The sequence below is a fragment of the Hippocampus zosterae genome, chromosome 11 (assembly GCF_025434085.1).
Source record: "Hippocampus zosterae strain Florida chromosome 11, ASM2543408v3, whole genome shotgun sequence".
Taxonomy (NCBI): domain Eukaryota; kingdom Metazoa; phylum Chordata; class Actinopteri; order Syngnathiformes; family Syngnathidae; genus Hippocampus; species Hippocampus zosterae.
Genome location: NC_067461.1, coordinates 15,020,165 through 15,045,651, shown reverse-complemented (window position 1 = coordinate 15,045,651; position 25,487 = coordinate 15,020,165). Strand labels below are relative to the sequence as shown.

General features: G+C 41.7%; 2 protein-coding genes across 50 annotated transcripts in view; one reads left to right on the top strand and one right to left on the bottom strand.

Annotated features, from left to right (window-relative positions):
• The first annotated feature begins 407 nt into the window (after window positions 1–407).
• Window positions 408–25,440, top strand: mrpl2 (mitochondrial ribosomal protein L2). Of its 14 annotated transcripts, none has more exons than XM_052080514.1 (9): window positions 482–545; window positions 739–780; window positions 11,979–12,145; window positions 12,250–12,427; window positions 13,157–13,298; window positions 13,376–13,491; window positions 13,575–13,685; window positions 13,814–13,887; window positions 13,970–14,245. In XM_052080514.1, exons 3-9 carry the CDS (start codon window positions 12,074–12,076, stop codon window positions 14,183–14,185), a joined length of 909 nt encoding a protein of 302 aa, XP_051936474.1. In that variant the 5' UTR covers window positions 482–545; window positions 739–780; window positions 11,979–12,073; the 3' UTR covers window positions 14,186–14,245. The 14 variants fall into 14 exon arrangements, with proteins under 14 accessions (XP_051936464.1, XP_051936473.1, XP_051936465.1 ...); XM_052080517.1 differs by lacking the exons at window positions 739–780; window positions 11,979–12,145; window positions 12,250–12,427; ... (3 more) ...; window positions 13,814–13,887; window positions 13,970–14,245 and adding exons at window positions 11,936–11,977; window positions 23,174–23,340; window positions 23,445–23,622; ... (3 more) ...; window positions 25,009–25,082; window positions 25,165–25,440 and having other exon boundaries at window positions 485–545; XM_052080516.1 differs by lacking the exons at window positions 11,979–12,145; window positions 12,250–12,427; window positions 13,157–13,298; ... (2 more) ...; window positions 13,814–13,887; window positions 13,970–14,245 and adding exons at window positions 23,174–23,340; window positions 23,445–23,622; window positions 24,352–24,493; ... (2 more) ...; window positions 25,009–25,082; window positions 25,165–25,440 and having other exon boundaries at window positions 489–545.
• The window catches only part of LOC127610361 (phosphofurin acidic cluster sorting protein 2-like), a 58,456-nt gene continuing 36,576 nt past the window's right edge, over window positions 3,608–25,487 (bottom strand). For 3 of the 36 annotated variants that reach the window (XM_052080411.1, XM_052080439.1, XM_052080449.1), the window contains 5 exons: window positions 19,335–19,377; window positions 18,318–18,456; window positions 17,948–18,171; window positions 17,485–17,598; window positions 14,805–16,769 (listed from right to left, as the gene is read on the bottom strand). In XM_052080411.1, the coding sequence (XP_051936371.1) occupies window positions 16,654–16,769; window positions 17,485–17,598; window positions 17,948–18,171; window positions 18,318–18,456; window positions 19,335–19,377 (636 nt within the window). In that variant the 3' untranslated portion in view covers window positions 14,805–16,653. Of the gene's footprint in view, window positions 5,575–6,289; window positions 6,404–6,752; window positions 6,977–7,122; window positions 7,262–8,139; window positions 8,183–8,298; window positions 8,342–9,267; window positions 9,301–14,804; window positions 16,770–17,484; window positions 17,599–17,947; window positions 18,172–18,317; window positions 18,457–19,334; window positions 19,378–19,493; window positions 19,537–20,462; window positions 20,496–25,487 lie in introns of those variants that run through there. The other 33 variants (XM_052080426.1, XM_052080447.1, XM_052080423.1 and 30 more) reach the window with 25 other exon arrangements.

The following is a 25,487-nucleotide window of genomic DNA, read 5'->3' as shown; positions in this document are numbered from 1 at the left end:
CCTGGTGGTCACGGTTGTTCATTGTTTTGTGTTCACTGTAATAGAATTCATGAATACGATTCAAGTTTTGGTAATTTTAAAAACTCAAACACGTCTCAGAAGACAGATTAATTGACGCTTTATACCGTATGTACTATGGGAAAAAACGTGAACTCTGTACTTATATCTGGTGGGCACTGCTGTTCATTGTTTTGTGTTCACTGTACTAGAATTTTAAACGGTATTAGCATTCTGAATTTAAACATGTCATTTTGTCGCGTGAATCACGGAAGGATGAAAAAAATACTTCCAATAACATGCATTGTCGAAAGAGTATAAAAATGTTGCGACTGGACTTCGATGAAACCAGTACTTGCAGTACTGCGGATTATGGATAAGTCCCTATTAATATATGATGGATAGGTAAAATACGCCAATACGGATAAAAAAAATCTGATCAACAAACGACTACTGAGGTACTTTATTCGTAAAAACGTCATCATCATGCGACACGCTCGCTCACGAAGGACGTCGGGAAGAAAACTCATGAACTGAAACGGATAGAGGTATGTTTACCGTTGATTAGCGATTTTGTTTTAACAACAAATATGAACTTTGTATATACATATTTAGTACACTATCATCCTGTTTAAATGTCTTCATCTCATTAACCTCGCTAAGTAGCCACGCACAATGGAAAATTAAACACGAAGGTTAACCGTGGCAACCTTTTGTCATGTGCATTTCCCTCAAATGTAGGTGAAACTACAGTGTTGGGAGTTAACTACCAGCAAAAAAAAAGTTAAAATACATCTTACTGAATGAGCTCAGGGACTGCAGAGGGGGAAACATCTAACGGGGTACCTTTTTAAATCATATCCAGTTCTTGTCGGAGTGATGGCGGTGTCTTGTTTGACTCGAGCCCTGAGTTACCTCACCATCTCTCAGCCTGCCTTCCTGCGCTCTCAGGTCAACATCTTATATCACAATACAATAATGACAACATTGCAGGCAGTTAATGTGTACATGTTTTTTTCCCCTTTTTGGGGGGGTTCCCCCTCCTGTGTTGACAGGTCAAATTGGGTATCGGGGCATGTCTGCCATGGTTATCGCCTGCATCCAGTGCACCGCCTTGCCGGGGCTTCCTCACCACAGCGTCTCTTGAGCAGAACAGTACGAGGTGGAAGCAAAGGGAGAAGTACACAATTCGACCGATAGGGATGAAAAAGACAGGAGGAAGAGATCACACAGGTTAAAAAAATGTGTGTGCGTGTGTGTGTGTTTGGATTGGGGATTGGTCGTACCTTAACCTAATCGTGCTTCTTGTTAGGTTGCCACAATTCAGCTATAAGTTCCGGTGTTTACTATGCAAACACATAAAGACCTGTCATTATCCAACATGTCCAGCACACATTTAAGGGGACACACATTAGCACAACCACCACCAGCAAACCAGGTCACCACATCTTGGTCAGCATTTGACAAACAGCACTACCTACATGTTTTTAGAAGCACTACAATAAAACTGACTGGAAACTGAAAGAATGCTTCTAATTCTTGGGAAGGCTTTCATTTGTATTTTAAAGTTTTAAAAATACTGAAGTGTTTGAACATGTAATTATGACAGAATAGTTTGCTTGCTCCTTGGATAAAAGCAAAATATACATAAACTGCATTTCGAGTTGCCTATGTTTTGGATTTCTGTTTCCTCCATTCCCAAAACATGGATGTCGGGTTAATTATTCATTCATTCAGATTCCGAACCGCTTCATCCTCACTAGGGTCGCGGGGGTGCTGGAGCCTATCCCAGCTGTCGGGGGACACCCTGAATTGGTTGGCAGCCAATCACAGGGCATCGGGTTAATTTAAAAATTGGAATTGGCTATAGGTATCAATGGGAGCATGAATGGTTGTTTGCCTCTGTCTGCCTTGTCCAGGGTTTACAATAATTGAAATCATAACTGTATTGGTGCTCTTAAGGTAAAATCCGAACACATGGCATTGGCGGAGGCCACAAACAAAAGTATCGCTGCATTGATTTCCAACGCCTGCGCTATGATAAACATGGAGAAGGGCAGCCCTTTGACGAGAAGGTTATTCAAGTGCGATATGACCCGTGCAGGTGAGCTATTTTTGCTTTTCAGCATGTCAAATAAATGTTGATGGCTGTCTTAATCTCGTCTGCTGTGGTCTTTCCAGGTCAGCTGACATCGCCCTTGTGGCTGGGGGCAACCGTAAAAGATGGATCATCGCGACAGAGAACATGCAGGCAGGAAACATCATTAAAACATCACCCGTAATTGGACGCATGGCAGGTATGGGACTAATTAGGAACTTTGACACTATGCCGTTTAATTGATTAAAGTTCTGTTTTTAAGTAAGGGCTGATGTTTTACAGTGTCGGCAAATGAGGGCGACGCCTACCCACTGGGTGCACTTAGTGTGGGCACACTAGTTAATAATCTGGAGATACAGCCAGGGAAAGGATCAGAGTATATCCGCGCCGCAGGTAAATTTTTGCAATGAAAATAAACTTTGGTTTCCCTCACTGTCAATTCAATGAAAACACAAGTTGTTTCTCATCTTTTAAGTAGCCCCCCAAATAGAGAGATTTCTTCATGTCTAATTCTTTATCAGGGACAAGTGGTCTTCTACTCCGTAAAGTCAATGGAACAGCCATTGTTCAACTTCCGTCAAAGCAGCAGGTTCAGGTGAGCTTACATAGTGCAAAATGACACCAAAACAAATTTTCTAAGAAGTAGCAATGTCATTGTGACAAGCACATCCACACAGGTACTGGAGACCTGCATGGTAACGGTGGGCCGCGTATCCAATGTGGACCACAACAAAAGGATCATCGGTAAAGCAGGCCGCAACCGCTGGCTTGGCATCCGCCCATCAAGTGGCCTCTGGCAGAGGAAGGGAGGCTGGGCCGGACGCAAGATTAAACCGCTGCCGCCTATGAAGAGTTACGTCAACCTGCCCTCCATCGCATCTCGCTCAATATGAACACATGCTTGAAAGAAAGGAATAATTTGTACAGAAGATTAAAAATTTTATTAAACACAATTGCTTGTGAGAGCGTTGAAAGAAAAAAATATAAAAATCCAAAACATATATACAACTATAGTAAAACATGCAGAGTAACCCATATTTTTTTTTTAGTGGTAAATTTAAAAATACTGTCACGTCGTTTAAAATAGGGTTTGTGCAAAGACACAGGGTGGCATCTGAAGTGACGGGACCAATGAGATGGCACGTTGTCTTCTTTCCTGTTGGATCACTGATTAGATTTACGATAAGTGACAAAAGAGCACAGCCTCTCATTGGCCCTGCCTTGTAAAACACCCCATGCTACGGCAATATTTAGGGCAAAGCTGGACTTAGGTCTAATACATCAGAACACACTTGACACTTAAGCCCATTGACCGTTTTCAATCAATTGATAGTTTTGCTCACAAAACTCAGCCCTGCTTCACAGCCAAAGTTCCATGATATACTGTATTATCTAAGGGCCAGTTGGTGTCCCAGCCAAGACAAGATGGTGACCCCTCTTAAAACGCAGGAGACAACCAAATCAGACTGACTAGTCTGCAGGCAGACGGCATGGTGGCAGCTATAAAATTAAAAAAAAATAGCAGAAGGGTAAGTAACAGATGGCCATGATGCATTCAGGACACCAAAAGGAGTTTTAAGCCATCAAACATACACCCGACACAACCAGGAAACAAGTCTTATCACGTCTATAGGTAGTGGTTTACATTGGGGAGGGGGGGGGGGGGGGGTTACAACTCGATACCAAACTGTCCCAATTCGGGTATCATTGTGTATCAAACTACATAAAAAGTGCATTACAAACTAAGGGAAATGTTGAAGAAATGACAGTTGTAGTATTGTATTGAACGGAACAAGTTGTGGAAACATACTGAAGTTGGCATTTTTGTCAAGAAAGGAAGGTAAGCCATTTGTGCTTTCAATTTAGTTGGAATGGGCGATTCGCAAATCACAATGATATATTTTGTACATGTATTGTATTTACTTACAATACTTTTAGAAAGCTCTAGAAAAACCATCAACACAGAAAGCCATTTTGGCCGTAGGATTCCCGTTGTGAAGGTTCACGTAACAATCATCAGGGAGTATCATCAAACGTAGGGCACACCTATTCACACACACAAACACAGGCAGTGATTTGGACATCTGACAAGACTCCATCAACGTTTCATTGTAATTGCATTAGACTCGGCAGTAATATCAAAGCAGGTTTCCAATCACACCAAGAGTTAAGGAAACATTCCTCAACCAGCCAACATAAGAGTGAGCAACCAACCGACTAGAATGTTTACATTTGTGCACAGACAGCCACAGTGATGCTGTATAAAACGTGGTTGGGATGTACATACCTATTGACTGACGGATAAAAGTCGATTACTTCCAACAATTCAGTAATGCCAATACTGATTTCTACCACATATGTGTCATGTAGGCGTTTCACTTCAAGCAGGCCAAAAGCATAGGGGACAGAGGGAAAATATATATATATATAGTTTTGGCACGTCAATGCACATTTGTATTAGCCACTGGCTGCTAAATTAGTTGCGGTCTATGAGACACCAAAGCATCATGATCAGTGCAAATGCTGTTCACTCAAAAAGGCAGAAAAAACATCACTCGGGTAAATTACACTACCAAACATATCAGGGCTTAGAAAACGCAAATTTGGCATTCAGCTCTTGGGGATGTTTGTTTTTCTCTCATGATACCCTGTTTCTAAGTGATTGTGTCAAGTCTTTAGGACTGGGATTACTTGATGAACTTTTGAGTGATATAAAAATGTGCGTTAGTCAATTATAGCTACCTTTAGAATACCAAAATGAGTTTGTTGCTTTAAAATACACTGAAGTCTTGTGGGTTTTTTGCAGTGAGAATTTGAAAAAAAAGCAAAAGGACGAACAAGAAAAGCAAAGAATGTTTCGGTCAAGATTCACAGCAATATTCCAATGACTACCACGACCTCAAAAATCTCACACACGCCACTGCACATCACCATCGCACTTCTCCATTTTCTACAGAGTAACAATACATGTAGGATTTCACAGAAATAATAACATGTTAACAAAAACCAAAGTGCAAACATAGCTGCCATTGTCGAAATGTGGCAAATTGTCAAACGAGTCAAAGGACCTCCAAGGCGGTAGCACAACTCTTACAAAATAGTACTTGTTCTTTTTGTAGTGTGTTAAAAAAAGACGGAAAGAAAGAAAGAAAGGAAACCAACAAACAATAGCCAACATCAACAACACCGGAAGGACAACGTGAAGGTGTGTATTGAACATGAACACGTGGATGTGAAGTCAGTAAGATTTCCACAGGAAAACTATTACTGCCGTCGGCTTTCGCTCAAATTCTGTGGAGTCTCTGGGTGAGACAAGTGCAGCGCAGAAGAGTTTAGCCGGTTCCAAGCGGACGGCTGCGGAGGTCACACTGGTTTGGTGTAACCGAAGATTCCCACTGGGAAGTGCTTGACATGAGTTGGCCACTGGGCAGCAAGTTGGAAAAACTTGACGTCGTTCCACTCCACTCCATCGATGGTGACTGTGAGAGATGAAAGAGTAAAACTCATCCACGGAATTCAAATAAGACTCAAAGGAGGCCGCTGAAATCAACAAGCAGGCAACTGAAGGAGGTTACTGGGGCATAACTCACATCTCAATATGACTCGATGTTATCCTGACCAGAATCACTCAATCATCATCGGAGCAGAATAATGAAATCCTGAGGTCTTACTATTGAGTGGCCAACATGTGCATACAAAACATTACAATGATAGGGTCTCTAAAATATGTTTGTTGCATGTTATACATTTTTCCTTCAGTCTGGATAAAACAAACTTATCGATTATCAAATTAATTGACAACTATTTAATCAAGTAATTGTTTAGAGATATTAACTTTAGATTTTCCAAGTCTTCACTCTCTTTCCTGTGATATTCATTAGTCTTTCATTCATTCATACATTCAACCAAAGAAATTTACCAAAAAAACAGTAAGGGGTGGGCAAATTATAGTCAGCATTTCTTTAGTTGGGGGGTGAAAAAAGAAGCAATATTGATATAAATTTTAGTTCATTTTATCGTTAATTACAATTACTTAATTATGAACAATATAGTTAAACACGAGAATGCCATTTTATCCTTCTAATACACCATTTTACATATTCATAACCTTGTACAACTGTACCTTCGCAAAGCGAGGACCTTCGCATACACTGAATGTAAGAAACTAGTATCCACAGCAGGGGGCAGTGTTACCTCTCAGCATCGTGTGTTGGTGCTTGGCTGTGCAGATCAACCTGCTGATTCCGTCGATCACTTGGCTCTTTGAGTCCAGCTCTTTCTCTTTCGGCTTTTTGCTCAGAAAAATGACTAAAGAGAGGAGCAGAGCATATCAAATAGAGTTGTTTCTCCTAAGCAATAATTAAGCAAGCAAGAAGTTCAGTGTCTTTTTTTCCCTCTTGCATTGAGGAGGAATTGTGGGAGGGCTGCACAAAAGACAAAAAAAATTGACAAGAATGGTCTGCTGTAGTGTTTGCATTTGACACAAATTTATTCCTGTGATATTCTGATTGTTTTCCCTCATAATTGGACTTTTATTTCCTATTCCAGTAATCCTATTACTTCATGTAATGTTCCCGTTCCCATCTGTGAAATCCTCCCCATGTTCAGTTTCATGACTCGTGTTTCCTGTTCAAGCCCCCAGCTCTACTTGGCGTACCTTTCTTGTTCTTCTCCTTGGTGACGACAGTCATTGCCATACTGGGTGGAGGGGTGATATCCCCCGCACAAGGCAGGCGGCTGACTTGTAGCGAGCGGAAGTTACTCTTCAGCGTGTTTTTCAGTCCCACATCCCGCTTCTCGCCCTCTTTTTTCTTCTCGGGGCCTTGCCACGTCCAGTAGTCCACCTGCAGGCCCATCACCTCGCTGCCAGAACACGGAGAACTGCAAAAGGCAAACACTTTCGGTCACATACCCCAGCTGCTCAAACAATGACCAAAACAACGGAAAGTATTTTTTTTCTGTCTACACTCTAGTTGACAGAGTATGTGTCCGAGATAATTTTGTGTGTGTGCGTTTGTGAGTCCTACCCAGCTCCAGAGAGGGCAGTGGACACAGAGGGCGACTGTGGGGGTGTTCCCCCGATCTCCTTCCCATACGGACCAGCCGAGGGCGGGGTGGGGGAGGCCAGGATGCTTGTGTTGACCCCCATAGCATCATCAGAATCCACTGTGACCACAATAAGCCATCTTAAGCAACATCCCAAAAAGATGGCCTTGATAGGGAATTTGTGAAATGTGCCTCCTCTGTTCATATCTTTTCAGGGGTCCTCGGTTTACAAAGGCATCATGAGTAATTTGGAATGTGCAGTAGTAAATCGCTAACATGTGGTCAGTTTTACTGGAAGTATTTGTTTAGAAATACTTCCTGGTCACAGATATAAGTGAATAAATAAATGAAGTATAGCAGTACCGAGCATGCCTTCTTCATGATTATTATTATTATATATTTTTTAAATGTTAACACAACAAGGTTAAGACCATTTTCAACCTAAACCTGGATTGTGCAGCAAAAAATAAGGCCAGTGGGAAAATGCAGTCAAATACTTTGACAGATAGATGTACAAGCCGAAACGTGCTGCAATCTATCACTCACCTCACATTGTGGTAGTAAATACCTGTATGACTAACGCTTCTAGCCCTTGAGTATAAAACAAATAAAAAACACGAAGGACAATTCAGACTGAGCTGCCTCATGCTGTGCGATGAGTCTGTAGTCTTATGCAGCTGATCAAAGTAGTTTATTGTGCGTGTCATTTGTAACCTCAAAATGTCATAATTACAGTACATATATTTGCATGAAAAACACTTGTTGGCTAAAAATATAAAACAATCAGGGAAAAAAAATAATGTAAAACCATAATGGCGTATTATTTGTGCCAGGTGACACTTCAGACTGCACGCCGTTCATGACTTTGAAATGTTGTAAACCGAGAACCTTCGGTATACTTAAATCAGTACCTTATTTAAAAATATGAAATCAAAACATTCTGTATGTTTGTGTTAGTTTAACTTTCACTTTGGCTTCGGAGCTTGGGTTTCACTTACCAGAGGTTGAGAGGCTTTGCTCCACAATTCCAACTTTCACAACCTGAAAGTAAACAACAGTATTGCGGTGTGAAATTCAACACATAAAAAACATCATAAAAAATGTATTCCATTTACACCAGCCACGCCACAAAAAAATAATAAAAAGAAGAATCCTACCCCAATAAATGGCACAAATTTCTGACAGGAGTCCTCGTCAGGGCTGTGAGGGGAGACAGTAAAGAGGCGGTGGTTAGCGTGGCGAGAGAGAAGGCGCTCTTGGAACACTGCAACACTCCAAGGTGCAACACAATGGTCCTAGAGGGGAGATGGCATCATGCCCCATCGCGGTGGAAATGGCACATGACTGGCTTTGGAGTGGAATGAGATCATCTTGGGCAGTGTATGGTATGAATGAGAGGACCGCTCCCGACAACCAACGTTTATCTGGGGCGTTGTTTTTGAGAAACACTGTTAGAAGTGACCGCGTAGCTGAGAACCATGAACTATTCAACGCCGCATGCAAAAATACCAAACTTCAATGATTTTAGCACTCACAAGAAGAAGCATGAACCTGGCAGTATTTTTTAGGAAAAAAATCACTTGCAGTCAGGGATCTGCTGCTGGGATTTGTGCAAAGGTAGCAACATGTCATTTGGGGCTCTTCAGCTCCACTGTGAATGCATGTGCAAGACTTCAGTCCCCATGAAGCTTAACACCTCTCACTCTTTGTTTTGTGGCAATAGGTCCCTTCCCATAGGGAATAAAATACACTTTAGGAATATACGTTTTTGGACACCGACAGAGAAGTGAAAACGGAAGAAAACAGAATTGGTCACATCTCGTCTTTTGGAGTATGTCCAAAGACTTGATTCCAAAACGTTTACAATCAATGACAAGCTTCCTAGTGGGCCTCTCGTGCTTAGTGTAATATTAACCGGCAAACCGCTCTTGAGAGATCATTTTAAGGTTGTTAGGCAAATCATCACGGCAACAACACGCAGGACACGGTAGGTCAATCAACACAAAACCCAGACAGGACGTGCAGATCGACATCATGGTGAGTATCAGATGGGGAAAGGAGTGTTAAGACACAGCAGACAGAATAAAAAAAGGAGGGCAAAAAACAAAAAGAGTCAAATTAGATACCTGATGTAAAAATCAAAATACAAACTTCTTTTCCTTGAATGCAAATCAAAAGGGGAAAGGGGAAAAAGGAATGCAAAAGGTGTTAAACTGCATATTGTATTGGGTACCTTGTAACTAACAAGGAAGCCACTGGACAGAGCAAAAAAAAAAATGAACACATGCAAATGCGTCAGTGTGCTGAATGTTAAAGACTGCTGTCCTACAATAAAAAATGTGTACCTATATTACAACTTGATTGCAAATGAACATGTGCATGTCTGCTATGAAAAAACAGCAGCCTAATTGACAAATGTTAGCACACATTGCAGCAACCTTGAGTTGCGTGTGGTCACTGATGACTCATTCAGTAAATTTGCATGCATGGTGTGGATTACATTTGAATCCACAACCACTGTGTGGTGACATTTGGGACACCTGCACAATCTGATGAGATCCGATATCAGGCTTGCACCAAAATGTATGCCATTACAAAGAAAATAATGCTTTTGATAGATAGATAGATAGATAGATAGATAGACAGACAGACAAACCCCTAATGTGAGTTTTACTCATATATTTCTCCTTGGGTCTGTAAACAAATAGTACCATCTACAATAATATAGATAGATAAACCCCTAATGTGAGTTTTACTCATATATTTCTCCTTGGGTCTGTAAACAAATAGTACCATCTACAATAATATTGCTTGATGGCAAGAGCCACTCAAATGCAAAAATATTTGGCCATGTCATTTAAACAAATGTACAAATGCACATGTAATGGTTGAATTATTCGACCGTTTACCTGAAATTATGTTACAGCTATTGCATTCCACTGGACGCTACATTAGGCACAAAATATATATTTATATATATATATATATCATGATTTCGCTCGTTGTGTACATGTTACGTTGTCCTCCACCATGACGTAATTTATCATTTTGAAGGACAACGATCCCGAGTACGTATTGGTACACATTCACGGAGATGTTTTCACCAATGTTAAGAATAAAGCTTTAAATTGGGGTTCCACGGCTCTGTCGTCAGTGGCTGTTTAGCTCGCAGAGCCTGTTAGCATCACCACTCCCTGTTCGTTGCGGACTCGGTGCGTTTACATTTCCAAGGCGGTTGCATACGAGTACAGTTGTGAAAATGGAAACCATACGGATACGAAGTTAAACAGCTGCTTTCACTAATTTCAACAGAGAAAAAACGCAGAACTCCCTTACCGACTGCCAGAACCTTCGGCTAGTCCAGCCCCTTTAAAACCAAAATGTCTCCAAAGCCGCACAGCTCTCCCATCAGCCTTTGCGGCGGAGCGAATCTCAGTGACGTATTATTTTGTTTTTATTCTCGTCTTCGAGGAATTATAGTTAAAAACACCCTATTCCGAATAGGGTTTTTAACTATATATTGTTTTCATCAATATGAACAAAGTCTTGGTAATATCAATAACTAAAATGTGTCTCAGAAGACACAGATTAATATTAATATATATGACATTTTATATTGTATGCAGGCGGCCCGGTTGTCCAGTGGTTAGCACGTCGGCTTCACAGTGCAGAGGTACCGGGTTCGATTCCAGCTCCGGCCTCCCTGTGTGGAGTTTGCATGTTCTCCTGAATTGGCCTGCGTGGGTTTTCTCCGGGTGCTCCGGTTTCCTCCCTCCTTCCTTCCTTCCTCCATGCGTGGCAGGCTGATTGAACACTCTGTCTAAATTGTCCCTAGGTGTGAGTGTGAGTGCGAATGGTTGTTTGTTTCTGTGTGCCCTGCGATTGGCTGGCAACCGATTCAGGGTGTCCCCCGCCTACTGCCCGGAGACGGCTGGGATGGGCTCCAGCACCCCCCGCGACCCTAGTGAGGATCAAGCGGTACGGAAGATGAACGAATGAATGAATGAATATTGTATGCACCATTAAAAAACGCAAACCCCGCGAGCAAATGTGCCACCTGGTGGTCACGGTTGTTCATTGTTTTGTGTTCACTGTAATAGAATTCATGAATACGATTCAAGTTTTGGTAATTTTAAAAACTCAAACACGTCTCAGAAGACAGATTAATTGACGCTTTATACCGTATGTACTATGGGAAAAAACGTGAACTCTGTACTTATATCTGGTGGGCACTGCTGTTCATTGTTTTGTGTTCACTGTACTAGAATTTTAAACGGTATTAGCATTCTGAATTTAAACATGTCATTTTGTCGCGTGAATCACGGAAGGATGAAAAAAATACTTCCAATAACATGCATTGTCGAAAGAGTATAAAAATGTTGCGACTGGACTTCGATGAAACCAGTACTTGCAGTACTGCGGATTATGGATAAGTCCCTATTAATATATGATGGATAGGTAAAATACGCCAATACGGATAAAAAAAATCTGATCAACAAACGACTACTGAGGTACTTTATTCGTAAAAACGTCATCATCATGCGACACGCTCGCTCACGAAGGACGTCGGGAAGAAAACTCATGAACTGAAACGGATAGAGGTATGTTTACCGTTGATTAGCGATTTTGTTTTAACAACAAATATGAACTTTGTATATACATATTTAGTACACTATCATCCTGTTTAAATGTCTTCATCTCATTAACCTCGCTAAGTAGCCACGCACAATGGAAAATTAAACACGAAGGTTAACCGTGGCAACCTTTTGTCATGTGCATTTCCCTCAAATGTAGGTGAAACTACAGTGTTGGGAGTTAACTACCAGCAAAAAAAAAGTTAAAATACATCTTACTGAATGAGCTCAGGGACTGCAGAGGGGGAAACATCTAACGGGGTACCTTTTTAAATCATATCCAGTTCTTGTCGGAGTGATGGCGGTGTCTTGTTTGACTCGAGCCCTGAGTTACCTCACCATCTCTCAGCCTGCCTTCCTGCGCTCTCAGGTCAACATCTTATATCACAATACAATAATGACAACATTGCAGGCAGTTAATGTGTACATGTTTTTTTCCCCTTTTTGGGGGGGTTCCCCCTCCTGTGTTGACAGGTCAAATTGGGTATCGGGGCATGTCTGCCATGGTTATCGCCTGCATCCAGTGCACCGCCTTGCCGGGGCTTCCTCACCACAGCGTCTCTTGAGCAGAACAGTACGAGGTGGAAGCAAAGGGAGAAGTACACAATTCGACCGATAGGGATGAAAAAGACAGGAGGAAGAGATCACACAGGTTAAAAAAATGTGTGTGCGTGTGTGTGTGTTTGGATTGGGGATTGGTCGTACCTTAACCTAATCGTGCTTCTTGTTAGGTTGCCACAATTCAGCTATAAGTTCCGGTGTTTACTATGCAAACACATAAAGACCTGTCATTATCCAACATGTCCAGCACACATTTAAGGGGACACACATTAGCACAACCACCACCAGCAAACCAGGTCACCACATCTTGGTCAGCATTTGACAAACAGCACTACCTACATGTTTTTAGAAGCACTACAATAAAACTGACTGGAAACTGAAAGAATGCTTCTAATTCTTGGGAAGGCTTTCATTTGTATTTTAAAGTTTTAAAAATACTGAAGTGTTTGAACATGTAATTATGACAGAATAGTTTGCTTGCTCCTTGGATAAAAGCAAAATATACATAAACTGCATTTCGAGTTGCCTATGTTTTGGATTTCTGTTTCCTCCATTCCCAAAACATGGATGTCGGGTTAATTATTCATTCATTCAGATTCCGAACCGCTTCATCCTCACTAGGGTCGCGGGGGTGCTGGAGCCTATCCCAGCTGTCGGGGGACACCCTGAATTGGTTGGCAGCCAATCACAGGGCATCGGGTTAATTTAAAAATTGGAATTGGCTATAGGTATCAATGGGAGCATGAATGGTTGTTTGCCTCTGTCTGCCTTGTCCAGGGTTTACAATAATTGAAATCATAACTGTATTGGTGCTCTTAAGGTAAAATCCGAACACATGGCATTGGCGGAGGCCACAAACAAAAGTATCGCTGCATTGATTTCCAACGCCTGCGCTATGATAAACATGGAGAAGGGCAGCCCTTTGACGAGAAGGTTATTCAAGTGCGATATGACCCGTGCAGGTGAGCTATTTTTGCTTTTCAGCATGTCAAATAAATGTTGATGGCTGTCTTAATCTCGTCTGCTGTGGTCTTTCCAGGTCAGCTGACATCGCCCTTGTGGCTGGGGGCAACCGTAAAAGATGGATCATCGCGACAGAGAACATGCAGGCAGGAAACATCATTAAAACATCACCCGTAATTGGACGCATGGCAGGTATGGGACTAATTAGGAACTTTGACACTATGCCGTTTAATTGATTAAAGTTCTGTTTTTAAGTAAGGGCTGATGTTTTACAGTGTCGGCAAATGAGGGCGACGCCTACCCACTGGGTGCACTTAGTGTGGGCACACTAGTTAATAATCTGGAGATACAGCCAGGGAAAGGATCAGAGTATATCCGCGCCGCAGGTAAATTTTTGCAATGAAAATAAACTTTGGTTTCCCTCACTGTCAATTCAATGAAAACACAAGTTGTTTCTCATCTTTTAAGTAGCCCCCCAAATAGAGAGATTTCTTCATGTCTAATTCTTTATCAGGGACAAGTGGTCTTCTACTCCGTAAAGTCAATGGAACAGCCATTGTTCAACTTCCGTCAAAGCAGCAGGTTCAGGTGAGCTTACATAGTGCAAAATGACACCAAAACAAATTTTCTAAGAAGTAGCAATGTCATTGTGACAAGCACATCCACACAGGTACTGGAGACCTGCATGGTAACGGTGGGCCGCGTATCCAATGTGGACCACAACAAAAGGATCATCGGTAAAGCAGGCCGCAACCGCTGGCTTGGCATCCGCCCATCAAGTGGCCTCTGGCAGAGGAAGGGAGGCTGGGCCGGACGCAAGATTAAACCGCTGCCGCCTATGAAGAGTTACGTCAACCTGCCCTCCATCGCATCTCGCTCAATATGAACACATGCTTGAAAGAAAGGAATAATTTGTACAGAAGATTAAAAATTTTATTAAACACAATTGCTTGTGAGAGCGTTGAAAGAAAAAAATATAAAAATCCAAAACATATATACAACTATAGTAAAACATGCAGAGTAACCCATATTTTTTTTTTAGTGGTAAATTTAAAAATACTGTCACGTCGTTTAAAATAGGGTTTGTGCAAAGACACAGGGTGGCATCTGAAGTGACGGGACCAATGAGATGGCACGTTGTCTTCTTTCCTGTTGGATCACTGATTAGATTTACGATAAGTGACAAAAGAGCACAGCCTCTCATTGGCCCTGCCTTGTAAAACACCCCATGCTACGGCAATATTTAGGGCAAAGCTGGACTTAGGTCTAATACATCAGAACACACTTGACACTTAAGCCCATTGACCGTTTTCAATCAATTGATAGTTTTGCTCACAAAACTCAGCCCTGCTTCACAGCCAAAGTTCCATGATATACTGTATTATCTAAGGGCCAGTTGGTGTCCCAGCCAAGACAAGATGGTGACCCCTCTTAAAACGCAGGAGACAACCAAATCAGACTGACTAGTCTGCAGGCAGACGGCATGGTGGCAGCTATAAAATTAAAAAAAAATAGCAGAAGGGTAAGTAACAGATGGCCATGATGCATTCAGGACACCAAAAGGAGTTTTAAGCCATCAAACATACACCCGACACAACCAGGAAACAAGTCTTATCACGTCTATAGGTAGTGGTTTACATTGGGGAGGGGGGGGGGGGGGTTACAACTCGATACCAAACTGTCCCAATTCGGGTATCATTGTGTATCAAACTACATAAAAAGTGCATTACAAACTAAGGGAAATGTTGAAGAAATGACAGTTGTAGTATTGTATTGAACGGAACAAGTTGTGGAAACATACTGAAGTTGGCATTTTTGTCAAGAAAGGAAGGTAAGCCATTTGTGCTTTCAATTTAGTTGGAATGGGCGATTCGCAAATCACAATGATATATTTTGTACATGTATTGTATTTACTTACAATACTTTTAGAAAGCTCTAGAAAAACCATCAACACAGAAAGCCATTTTGGCCGTAGGATTCCCGTTGTGAAGGTTCACGTAACAATCATCAGGGAGTATCATCAAACGTAGGGCACACCTATTCACACACACAAACACAGGCAGTGATTTGGACATCTGACAAGACTCCATCAACGTTTCATTGTAATTGCATTAGACTCGGCAGTAATATCAAAGCAGGTTTCCAATCACACCAAGAGTTAAGGAAACATTCCTCAACCAGCCAACATAAGAGTGAGCAACCAACCGACTAGAATGTTTACATTTGTGCACAGACAGCCACAGTGATGCTGTATAAAACGTGGTTGGGATGTACATACCTATTGACTGACGGATAAAAGTCGATTACTTCCAACAATTCAGTAATGCCAATACTGATTTCTACCACATATGTGTCATGTAGGCGTTTCACTTCAAGCAGGCCAAAAGCATAGGGGACAGAGGGAAAATATATATATATATAGTTTTGGCACGTCAATGCACATTTGTATTAGCCACTGGCTGCTAAATTAGTTGCGGTCTATGAGACACCAAAGCATCATGATCAGTGCAAATGCTGTTCACTCAAAAAGGCAGAAAAAACATCACTCGGGTAAATTACACTACCAAACATATCAGGGCTTAGAAAACGCAAATTTGGCATTCAGCTCTTGGGGATGTTTGTTTTTCTCTCATGATACCCTGTTTCTAAGTGATTGTGTCAAGTCTTTAGGACTGGGATTACTTGATGAACTTTTGAGTGATATAAAAATGTGCGTTAGTCAATTATAGCTACCTTTAGAATACCAAAATGAGTTTGTTGCTTTAAAATACACTGAAGTCTTGTGGGTTTTTTGCAGTGAGAATTTGAAAAAAAAGCAAAAGGACGAACAAGAAAAGCAAAGAATGTTTCGGTCAAGATTCACAGCAATATTCCAATGACTACCACGACCTCAAAAATCTCACACACGCCACTGCACATCACCATCGCACTTCTCCATTTTCTACAGAGTAACAATACATGTAGGATTTCACAGAAATAATAACATGTTAACAAAAACCAAAGTGCAAACATAGCTGCCATTGTCGAAATGTGGCAAATTGTCAAACGAGTCAAAGGACCTCCAAGGCGGTAGCACAACTCTTACAAAATAGTACTTGTTCTTTTTGTAGTGTGTTAAAAAAAGACGGAAAGAAAGAAAGAAAGGAAACCAACAAACAATAGCCAACATCAACAACACCGGAAGGACAACGTGAAGGTGTGTATTGAACATGAACACGTGGATGTGAAGTCAGTAAGATTTCCACAGGAAAACTATTACTGCCGTCGGCTTTCGCTCAAATTCTGTGGAGTCTCTGGGTGAGACAAGTGCAGCGCAGAAGAGTTTAGCCGGTTCCAAGCGGACGGCTGCGGAGGTCACACTGGTTTGGTGTAACCGAAGATTCCCACTGGGAAGTGCTTGACATGAGTTGGCCACTGGGCAGCAAGTTGGAAAAACTTGACGTCGTTCCACTCCACTCCATCGATGGTGACTGTGAGAGATGAAAGAGTAAAACTCATCCACGGAATTCAAATAAGACTCAAAGGAGGCCGCTGAAATCAACAAGCAGGCAACTGAAGGAGGTTACTGGGGCATAACTCACATCTCAATATGACTCGATGTTATCCTGACCAGAATCACTCAATCATCATCGGAGCAGAATAATGAAATCCTGAGGTCTTACTATTGAGTGGCCAACATGTGCATACAAAACATTACAATGATAGGGTCTCTAAAATATGTTTGTTGCATGTTATACATTTTTCCTTCAGTCTGGATAAAACAAACTTATCGATTATCAAATTAATTGACAACTATTTAATCAAGTAATTGTTTAGAGATATTAACTTTAGATTTTCCAAGTCTTCACTCTCTTTCCTGTGATATTCATTAGTCTTTCATTCATTCATACATTCAACCAAAGAAATTTACCAAAAAAACAGTAAGGGGTGGGCAAATTATAGTCAGCATTTCTTTAGTTGGGGGGTGAAAAAAGAAGCAATATTGATATAAATTTTAGTTCATTTTATCGTTAATTACAATTACTTAATTATGAACAATATAGTTAAACACGAGAATGCCATTTTATCCTTCTAATACACCATTTTACATATTCATAACCTTGTACAACTGTACCTTCGCAAAGCGAGGACCTTCGCATACACTGAATGTAAGAAACTAGTATCCACAGCAGGGGGCAGTGTTACCTCTCAGCATCGTGTGTTGGTGCTTGGCTGTGCAGATCAACCTGCTGATTCCGTCGATCACTTGGCTCTTTGAGTCCAGCTCTTTCTCTTTCGGCTTTTTGCTCAGAAAAATGACTAAAGAGAGGAGCAGAGCATATCAAATAGAGTTGTTTCTCCTAAGCAATAATTAAGCAAGCAAGAAGTTCAGTGTCTTTTTTTCCCTCTTGCATTGAGGAGGAATTGTGGGAGGGCTGCACAAAAGACAAAAAAAATTGACAAGAATGGTCTGCTGTAGTGTTTGCATTTGACACAAATTTATTCCTGTGATATTCTGATTGTTTTCCCTCATAATTGGACTTTTATTTCCTATTCCAGTAATCCTATTACTTCATGTAATGTTCCCGTTCCCATCTGTGAAATCCTCCCCATGTTCAGTTTCATGACTCGTGTTTCCTGTTCAAGCCCCCAGCTCTACTTGGCGTACCTTTCTTGTTCTTCTCCTTGGTGACGACAGTCATTGCCATACTGGGTGGAGGGGTGATATCCCCCGCACAAGGCAGGCGGCTGACTTGTAGCGAGCGGAAGTTACTCTTCAGCGTGTTTTTCAGTCCCACATCCCGCTTCTCGCCCTCTTTTTTCTTCTCGGGGCCTTGCCACGTCCAGTAGTCCACCTGCAGGCCCATCACCTCGCTGCCAGAACACGGAGAACTGCAAAAGGCAAACACTTTCGGTCACATACCCCAGCTGCTCAAACAATGACCAAAACAACGGAAAGTATTTTTTTTCTGTCTACACTCTAGTTGACAGAGTATGTGTCCGAGATAATTTTGTGTGTGTGCGTTTGTGAGTCCTACCCAGCTCCAGAGAGGGCAGTGGACACAGAGGGCGACTGTGGGGGTGTTCCCCCGATCTCCTTCCCATACGGACCAGCCGAGGGCGGGGTGGGGGAGGCCAGGATGCTTGTGTTGACCCCCATAGCATCATCAGAATCCACTGTGACCACAATAAGCCATCTTAAGCAACATCCCAAAAAGATGGCCTTGATAGGGAATTTGTGAAATGTGCCTCCTCTGTTCATATCTTTTCAGGGGTCCTCGGTTTACAAAGGCATCATGAGTAATTTGGAATGTGCAGTAGTAAATCGCTAACATGTGGTCAGTTTTACTGGAAGTATTTGTTTAGAAATACTTCCTGGTCACAGATATAAGTGAATAAATAAATGAAGTATAGCAGTACCGAGCATGCCTTCTTCATGATTATTATTATTATATATTTTTTAAATGTTAACACAACAAGGTTAAGACCATTTTCAACCTAAACCTGGATTGTGCAGCAAAAAATAAGGCCAGTGGGAAAATGCAGTCAAATACTTTGACAGATAGATGTACAAGCCGAAACGTGCTGCAATCTATCACTCACCTCACATTGTGGTAGTAAATACCTGTATGACTAACGCTTCTAGCCCTTGAGTATAAAACAAATAAAAAACACGAAGGACAATTCAGACTGAGCTGCCTCATGCTGTGCGATGAGTCTGTAGTCTTATGCAGCTGATCAAAGTAGTTTATTGTGCGTGTCATTTGTAACCTCAAAATGTCATAATTACAGTACATATATTTGCATGAAAAACACTTGTTGGCTAAAAATATAAAACAATCAGGGAAAAAAAATAATGTAAAACCATAATGGCGTATTATTTGTGCCAGGTGACACTTCAGACTGCACGCCGTTCATGACTTTGAAATGTTGTAAACCGAGAACCTTCGGTATACTTAAATCAGTACCTTATTTAAAAATATGAAATCAAAACATTCTGTATGTTTGTGTTAGTTTAACTTTCACTTTGGCTTCGGAGCTTGGGTTTCACTTACCAGAGGTTGAGAGGCTTTGCTCCACAATTCCAACTTTCACAACCTGAAAGTAAACAACAGTATTGCGGTGTGAAATTCAACACATAAAAAACATCATAAAAAATGTATTCCATTTACACCAGCCACGCCACAAAAAAATAATAAAAAGAAGAATCCTACCCCAATAAATGGCACAAATTTCTGACAGGAGTCCTCGTCAGGGCTGTGAGGGGAGACAGTAAAGAGGCGGTGGTTAGCGTGGCGAGAGAGAAGGCGCTCTTGGAACACTGCAACACTCCAAGGTGCAACACAATGGTCCTAGAGGGGAGATGGCATCATGCCCCATCGCGGTGGAAATGGCACATGACTGGCTTTGGAGTGGAATGAGATCATCTTGGGCAGTGTATGGTATGAATGAGAGGACCGCTCCCGACAACCAACGTTTATCTGGGGCGTTGTTTTTGAGAAACACTGTTAGAAGTGACCGCGTAGCTGAGAACCATGAACTATTCAACGCCGCATGCAAAAATACCAAACTTCAATGATTTTAGCACTCACAAGAAGAAGCATGAACCTGGCAGTATTTTTTAGGAAAAAAATCACTTGCAGTCAGGGATCTGCTGCTGGGATTTGTGCAAAGGTAGCAACATGTCATTTGGGGCTCTTCAGCTCCACTGTGAATGCATGTGCAAGACTTCAGTCCCCATGAAGCTTAACACCTCTCACTCTTTGTTTTGTGGCAATAGGTCCCTTCCCATAGGGAATAAAATACACTTTAGGAATATACGTTTTTGGACACCGACAGAGAAGTGAAAACGGAAGAAAACAGAATTGGTCACATCTCGTCTTTTGGAGTATGTCCAAAGACTTGATTCCAAAACGTTTACAATCAATGACAAGCTTCCTAGTGGGCCTCTCGTGCTTAGTGTAATATTAACCGGCAAACCGCTCTTGAGAGATCATTTTAAGGTTGTTAGGCAAATCATCACGGCAACAACACGCAGGACACGGTAGGTCAATCAACACAAAACCCAGACAGGACGTGCAGATCGACATCATGGTGAGTATCAGATGGGGAAAGGAGTGTTAAGACACAGCAGACAGAATAAAAAAAGGAGGGCAAAAAACAAAAAGAGTCAAATTAGATACCTGATGTAAAAATCAAAATACAAACTTCTTTTCCTTGAATGCAAATCAAAAGGGGAAAGGGGAAAAAGGAATGCAAAAGGTGTTAAACTGCATATTGTATTGGGTACCTTGTAACTAACAAGGAAGCCACTGGACAGAGCAAAAAAAAAAATGAACACATGCAAATGCGTCAGTGTGCTGAATGTTAAAGACTGCTGTCCTACAATAAAAAATGTGTACCTATATTACAACTTGATTGCAAATGAACATGTGCATGTCTGCTATGAAAAAACAGCAGCCTAATTGACAAATGTTAGCACACATTGCAGCAACCTTGAGTTGCGTGTGGTCACTGATGACTCATTCAGTAAATTTGCATGCATGGTGTGGATTACATTTGAATCCACAACCACTGTGTGGTGACATTTGGGACACCTGCACAATCTGATGAGATCCGATATCAGGCTTGCACCAAAATGTATGCCATTACAAAGAAAATAATGCTTTTGATAGATAGATAGATAGATAGATAGATAGACAGACAGACAAACCCCTAATGTGAGTTTTACTCATATATTTCTCCTTGGGTCTGTAAACAAATAGTACCATCTACAATAATATAGATAGATAAACCCCTAATGTGAGTTTTACTCATATATTTCTCCTTGGGTCTGTAAACAAATAGTACCATCTACAATAATATTGCTTGATGGCAAGAGCCACTCAAATGCAAAAATATTTGGCCATGTCATTTAAACAAATGTACAAATGCACATGTAATGGTTGAATTATTCGACCGTTTACCTGAAATTATGTTACAGCTATTGCATTCCACTGGACGCTACATTAGGCACAAAATATATATTTATATATATATATATATCATGATTTCGCTCGTTGTGTACATGTTACGTTGTCCTCCACCATGACGTAATTTATCATTTTGAAGGACAACGATCCCGAGTACGTATTGGTACACATTCACGGAGATGTTTTCACCAATGTTAAGAATAAAGCTTTAAATTGGGGTTCCACGGCTCTGTCGTCAGTGGCTGTTTAGCTCGCAGAGCCTGTTAGCATCACCACTCCCTGTTCGTTGCGGACTCGGTGCGTTTACATTTCCAAGGCGGTTGCATACGAGTACAGTTGTGAAAATGGAAACCATACGGATACGAAGTTAAACAGCTGCTTTCACTAATTTCAACAGAGAAAAAACGCAGAACTCCCTTACCGACTGCCAGAACCTTCGGCTAGTCCAGCCCCTTTAAAACCAAAATGTCTCCAAAGCCGCACAGCTCTCCCATCAGCCTTTGCGGCGGAGCGAATCTCAGTGACGTATTATTTTGTTTTTATTCTCGTCTTCGAGGAATTATAGTTAAAAACACCCTATTCCGAATAGGGTTTTTAACTATATATTGTTTTCATCAATATGAACAAAGTCTTGGTAATATCAATAACTAAAATGTGTCTCAGAAGACACAGATTAATATTAATATATATGACATTTTATATTGTATGCAGGCGGCCCGGTTGTCCAGTGGTTAGCACGTCGGCTTCACAGTGCAGAGGTACCGGGTTCGATTCCAGCTCCGGCCTCCCTGTGTGGAGTTTGCATGTTCTCCTGAATTGGCCTGCGTGGGTTTTCTCCGGGTGCTCCGGTTTCCTCCCTCCTTCCTTCCTTCCTCCATGCGTGGCAGGCTGATTGAACACTCTGTCTAAATTGTCCCTAGGTGTGAGTGTGAGTGCGAATGGTTGTTTGTTTCTGTGTGCCCTGCGATTGGCTGGCAACCGATTCAGGGTGTCCCCCGCCTACTGCCCGGAGACGGCTGGGATGGGCTCCAGCACCCCCCGCGACCCTAGTGAGGATCAAGCGGTACGGAAGATGAACGAATGAATGAATGAATATTGTATGCACCATTAAAAAACGCAAACCCCGCGAGCAAATGTGCCACCTGGTGGTCACGGTTGTTCATTGTTTTGTGTTCACTGTAATAGAATTCATGAATACGATTCAAGTTTTGGTAATTTTAAAAACTCAAACACGTCTCAGAAGACAGATTAATTGACGCTTTATACCGTATGTACTATGGGAAAAAACGTGAACTCTGTACTTATATCTGGTGGGCACTGCTGTTCATTGTTTTGTGTTCACTGTACTAGAATTTTAAACGGTATTAGCATTCTGAATTTAAACATGTCATTTTGTCGCGTGAATCACGGAAGGATGAAAAAAATACTTCCAATAACATGCATTGTCGAAAGAGTATAAAAATGTTGCGACTGGACTTCGATGAAACCAGTACTTGCAGTACTGCGGATTATGGATAAGTCCCTATTAATATATGATGGATAGGTAAAATACGCCAATACGGATAAAAAAAATCTGATCAACAAACGACTACTGAGGTACTTTATTCGTAAAAACGTCATCATCATGCGACACGCTCGCTCACGAAGGACGTCGGGAAGAAAACTCATGAACTGAAACGGATAGAGGTATGTTTACCGTTGATTAGCGATTTTGTTTTAACAACAAATATGAACTTTGTATATACATATTTAGTACACTATCATCCTGTTTAAATGTCTTCATCTCATTAACCTCGCTAAGTAGCCACGCACAATGGAAAATTAAACACGAAGGTTAACCGTGGCAACCTTTTGTCATGTGCATTTCCCTCAAATGTAGGTGAAACTACAGTGTTGGGAGTTAACTACCAGCAAAAAAAAAGTTAAAATACATCTTACTGAATGAGCTCAGGGACTGCAGAGGGGGAAACATCTAACGGGGTACCTTTTTAAATCATATCCAGTTCTTGTCGGAGTGATGGCGGTGTCTTGTTTGACTCGAGCCCTGAGTTACCTCACCATCTCTCAGCCTGCCTTCCTGCGCTCTCAGGTCAACATCTTATATCACAATACAATAATGACAACATTGCAGGCAGTTAATGTGTACATGTTTTTTTCCCCTTTTTGGGGGGGTTCCCCCTCCTGTGTTGACAGGTCAAATTGGGTATCGGGGCATGTCTGCCATGGTTATCGCCTGCATCCAGTGCACCGCCTTGCCGGGGCTTCCTCACCACAGCGTCTCTTGAGCAGAACAGTACGAGGTGGAAGCAAAGGGAGAAGTACACAATTCGACCGATAGGGATGAAAAAGACAGGAGGAAGAGATCACACAGGTTAAAAAAATGTGTGTGCGTGTGTGTGTGTTTGGATTGGGGATTGGTCGTACCTTAACCTAATCGTGCTTCTTGTTAGGTTGCCACAATTCAGCTATAAGTTCCGGTGTTTACTATGCAAACACATAAAGACCTGTCATTATCCAACATGTCCAGCACACATTTAAGGGGACACACATTAGCACAACCACCACCAGCAAACCAGGTCACCACATCTTGGTCAGCATTTGACAAACAGCACTACCTACATGTTTTTAGAAGCACTACAATAAAACTGACTGGAAACTGAAAGAATGCTTCTAATTCTTGGGAAGGCTTTCATTTGTATTTTAAAGTTTTAAAAATACTGAAGTGTTTGAACATGTAATTATGACAGAATAGTTTGCTTGCTCCTTGGATAAAAGCAAAATATACATAAACTGCATTTCGAGTTGCCTATGTTTTGGATTTCTGTTTCCTCCATTCCCAAAACATGGATGTCGGGTTAATTATTCATTCATTCAGATTCCGAACCGCTTCATCCTCACTAGGGTCGCGGGGGTGCTGGAGCCTATCCCAGCTGTCGGGGGACACCCTGAATTGGTTGGCAGCCAATCACAGGGCATCGGGTTAATTTAAAAATTGGAATTGGCTATAGGTATCAATGGGAGCATGAATGGTTGTTTGCCTCTGTCTGCCTTGTCCAGGGTTTACAATAATTGAAATCATAACTGTATTGGTGCTCTTAAGGTAAAATCCGAACACATGGCATTGGCGGAGGCCACAAACAAAAGTATCGCTGCATTGATTTCCAACGCCTGCGCTATGATAAACATGGAGAAGGGCAGCCCTTTGACGAGAAGGTTATTCAAGTGCGATATGACCCGTGCAGGTGAGCTATTTTTGCTTTTCAGCATGTCAAATAAATGTTGATGGCTGTCTTAATCTCGTCTGCTGTGGTCTTTCCAGGTCAGCTGACATCGCCCTTGTGGCTGGGGGCAACCGTAAAAGATGGATCATCGCGACAGAGAACATGCAGGCAGGAAACATCATTAAAACATCACCCGTAATTGGACGCATGGCAGGTATGGGACTAATTAGGAACTTTGACACTATGCCGTTTAATTGATTAAAGTTCTGTTTTTAAGTAAGGGCTGATGTTTTACAGTGTCGGCAAATGAGGGCGACGCCTACCCACTGGGTGCACTTAGTGTGGGCACACTAGTTAATAATCTGGAGATACAGCCAGGGAAAGGATCAGAGTATATCCGCGCCGCAGGTAAATTTTTGCAATGAAAATAAACTTTGGTTTCCCTCACTGTCAATTCAATGAAAACACAAGTTGTTTCTCATCTTTTAAGTAGCCCCCCAAATAGAGAGATTTCTTCATGTCTAATTCTTTATCAGGGACAAGTGGTCTTCTACTCCGTAAAGTCAATGGAACAGCCATTGTTCAACTTCCGTCAAAGCAGCAGGTTCAGGTGAGCTTACATAGTGCAAAATGACACCAAAACAAATTTTCTAAGAAGTAGCAATGTCATTGTGACAAGCACATCCACACAGGTACTGGAGACCTGCATGGTAACGGTGGGCCGCGTATCCAATGTGGACCACAACAAAAGGATCATCGGTAAAGCAGGCCGCAACCGCTGGCTTGGCATCCGCCCATCAAGTGGCCTCTGGCAGAGGAAGGGAGGCTGGGCCGGACGCAAGATTAAACCGCTGCCGCCTATGAAGAGTTACGTCAACCTGCCCTCCATCGCATCTCGCTCAATATGAACACATGCTTGAAAGAAAGGAATAATTTGTACAGAAGATTAAAAATTTTATTAAACACAATTGCTTGTGAGAGCGTTGAAAGAAAAAAATATAAAAATCCAAAACAT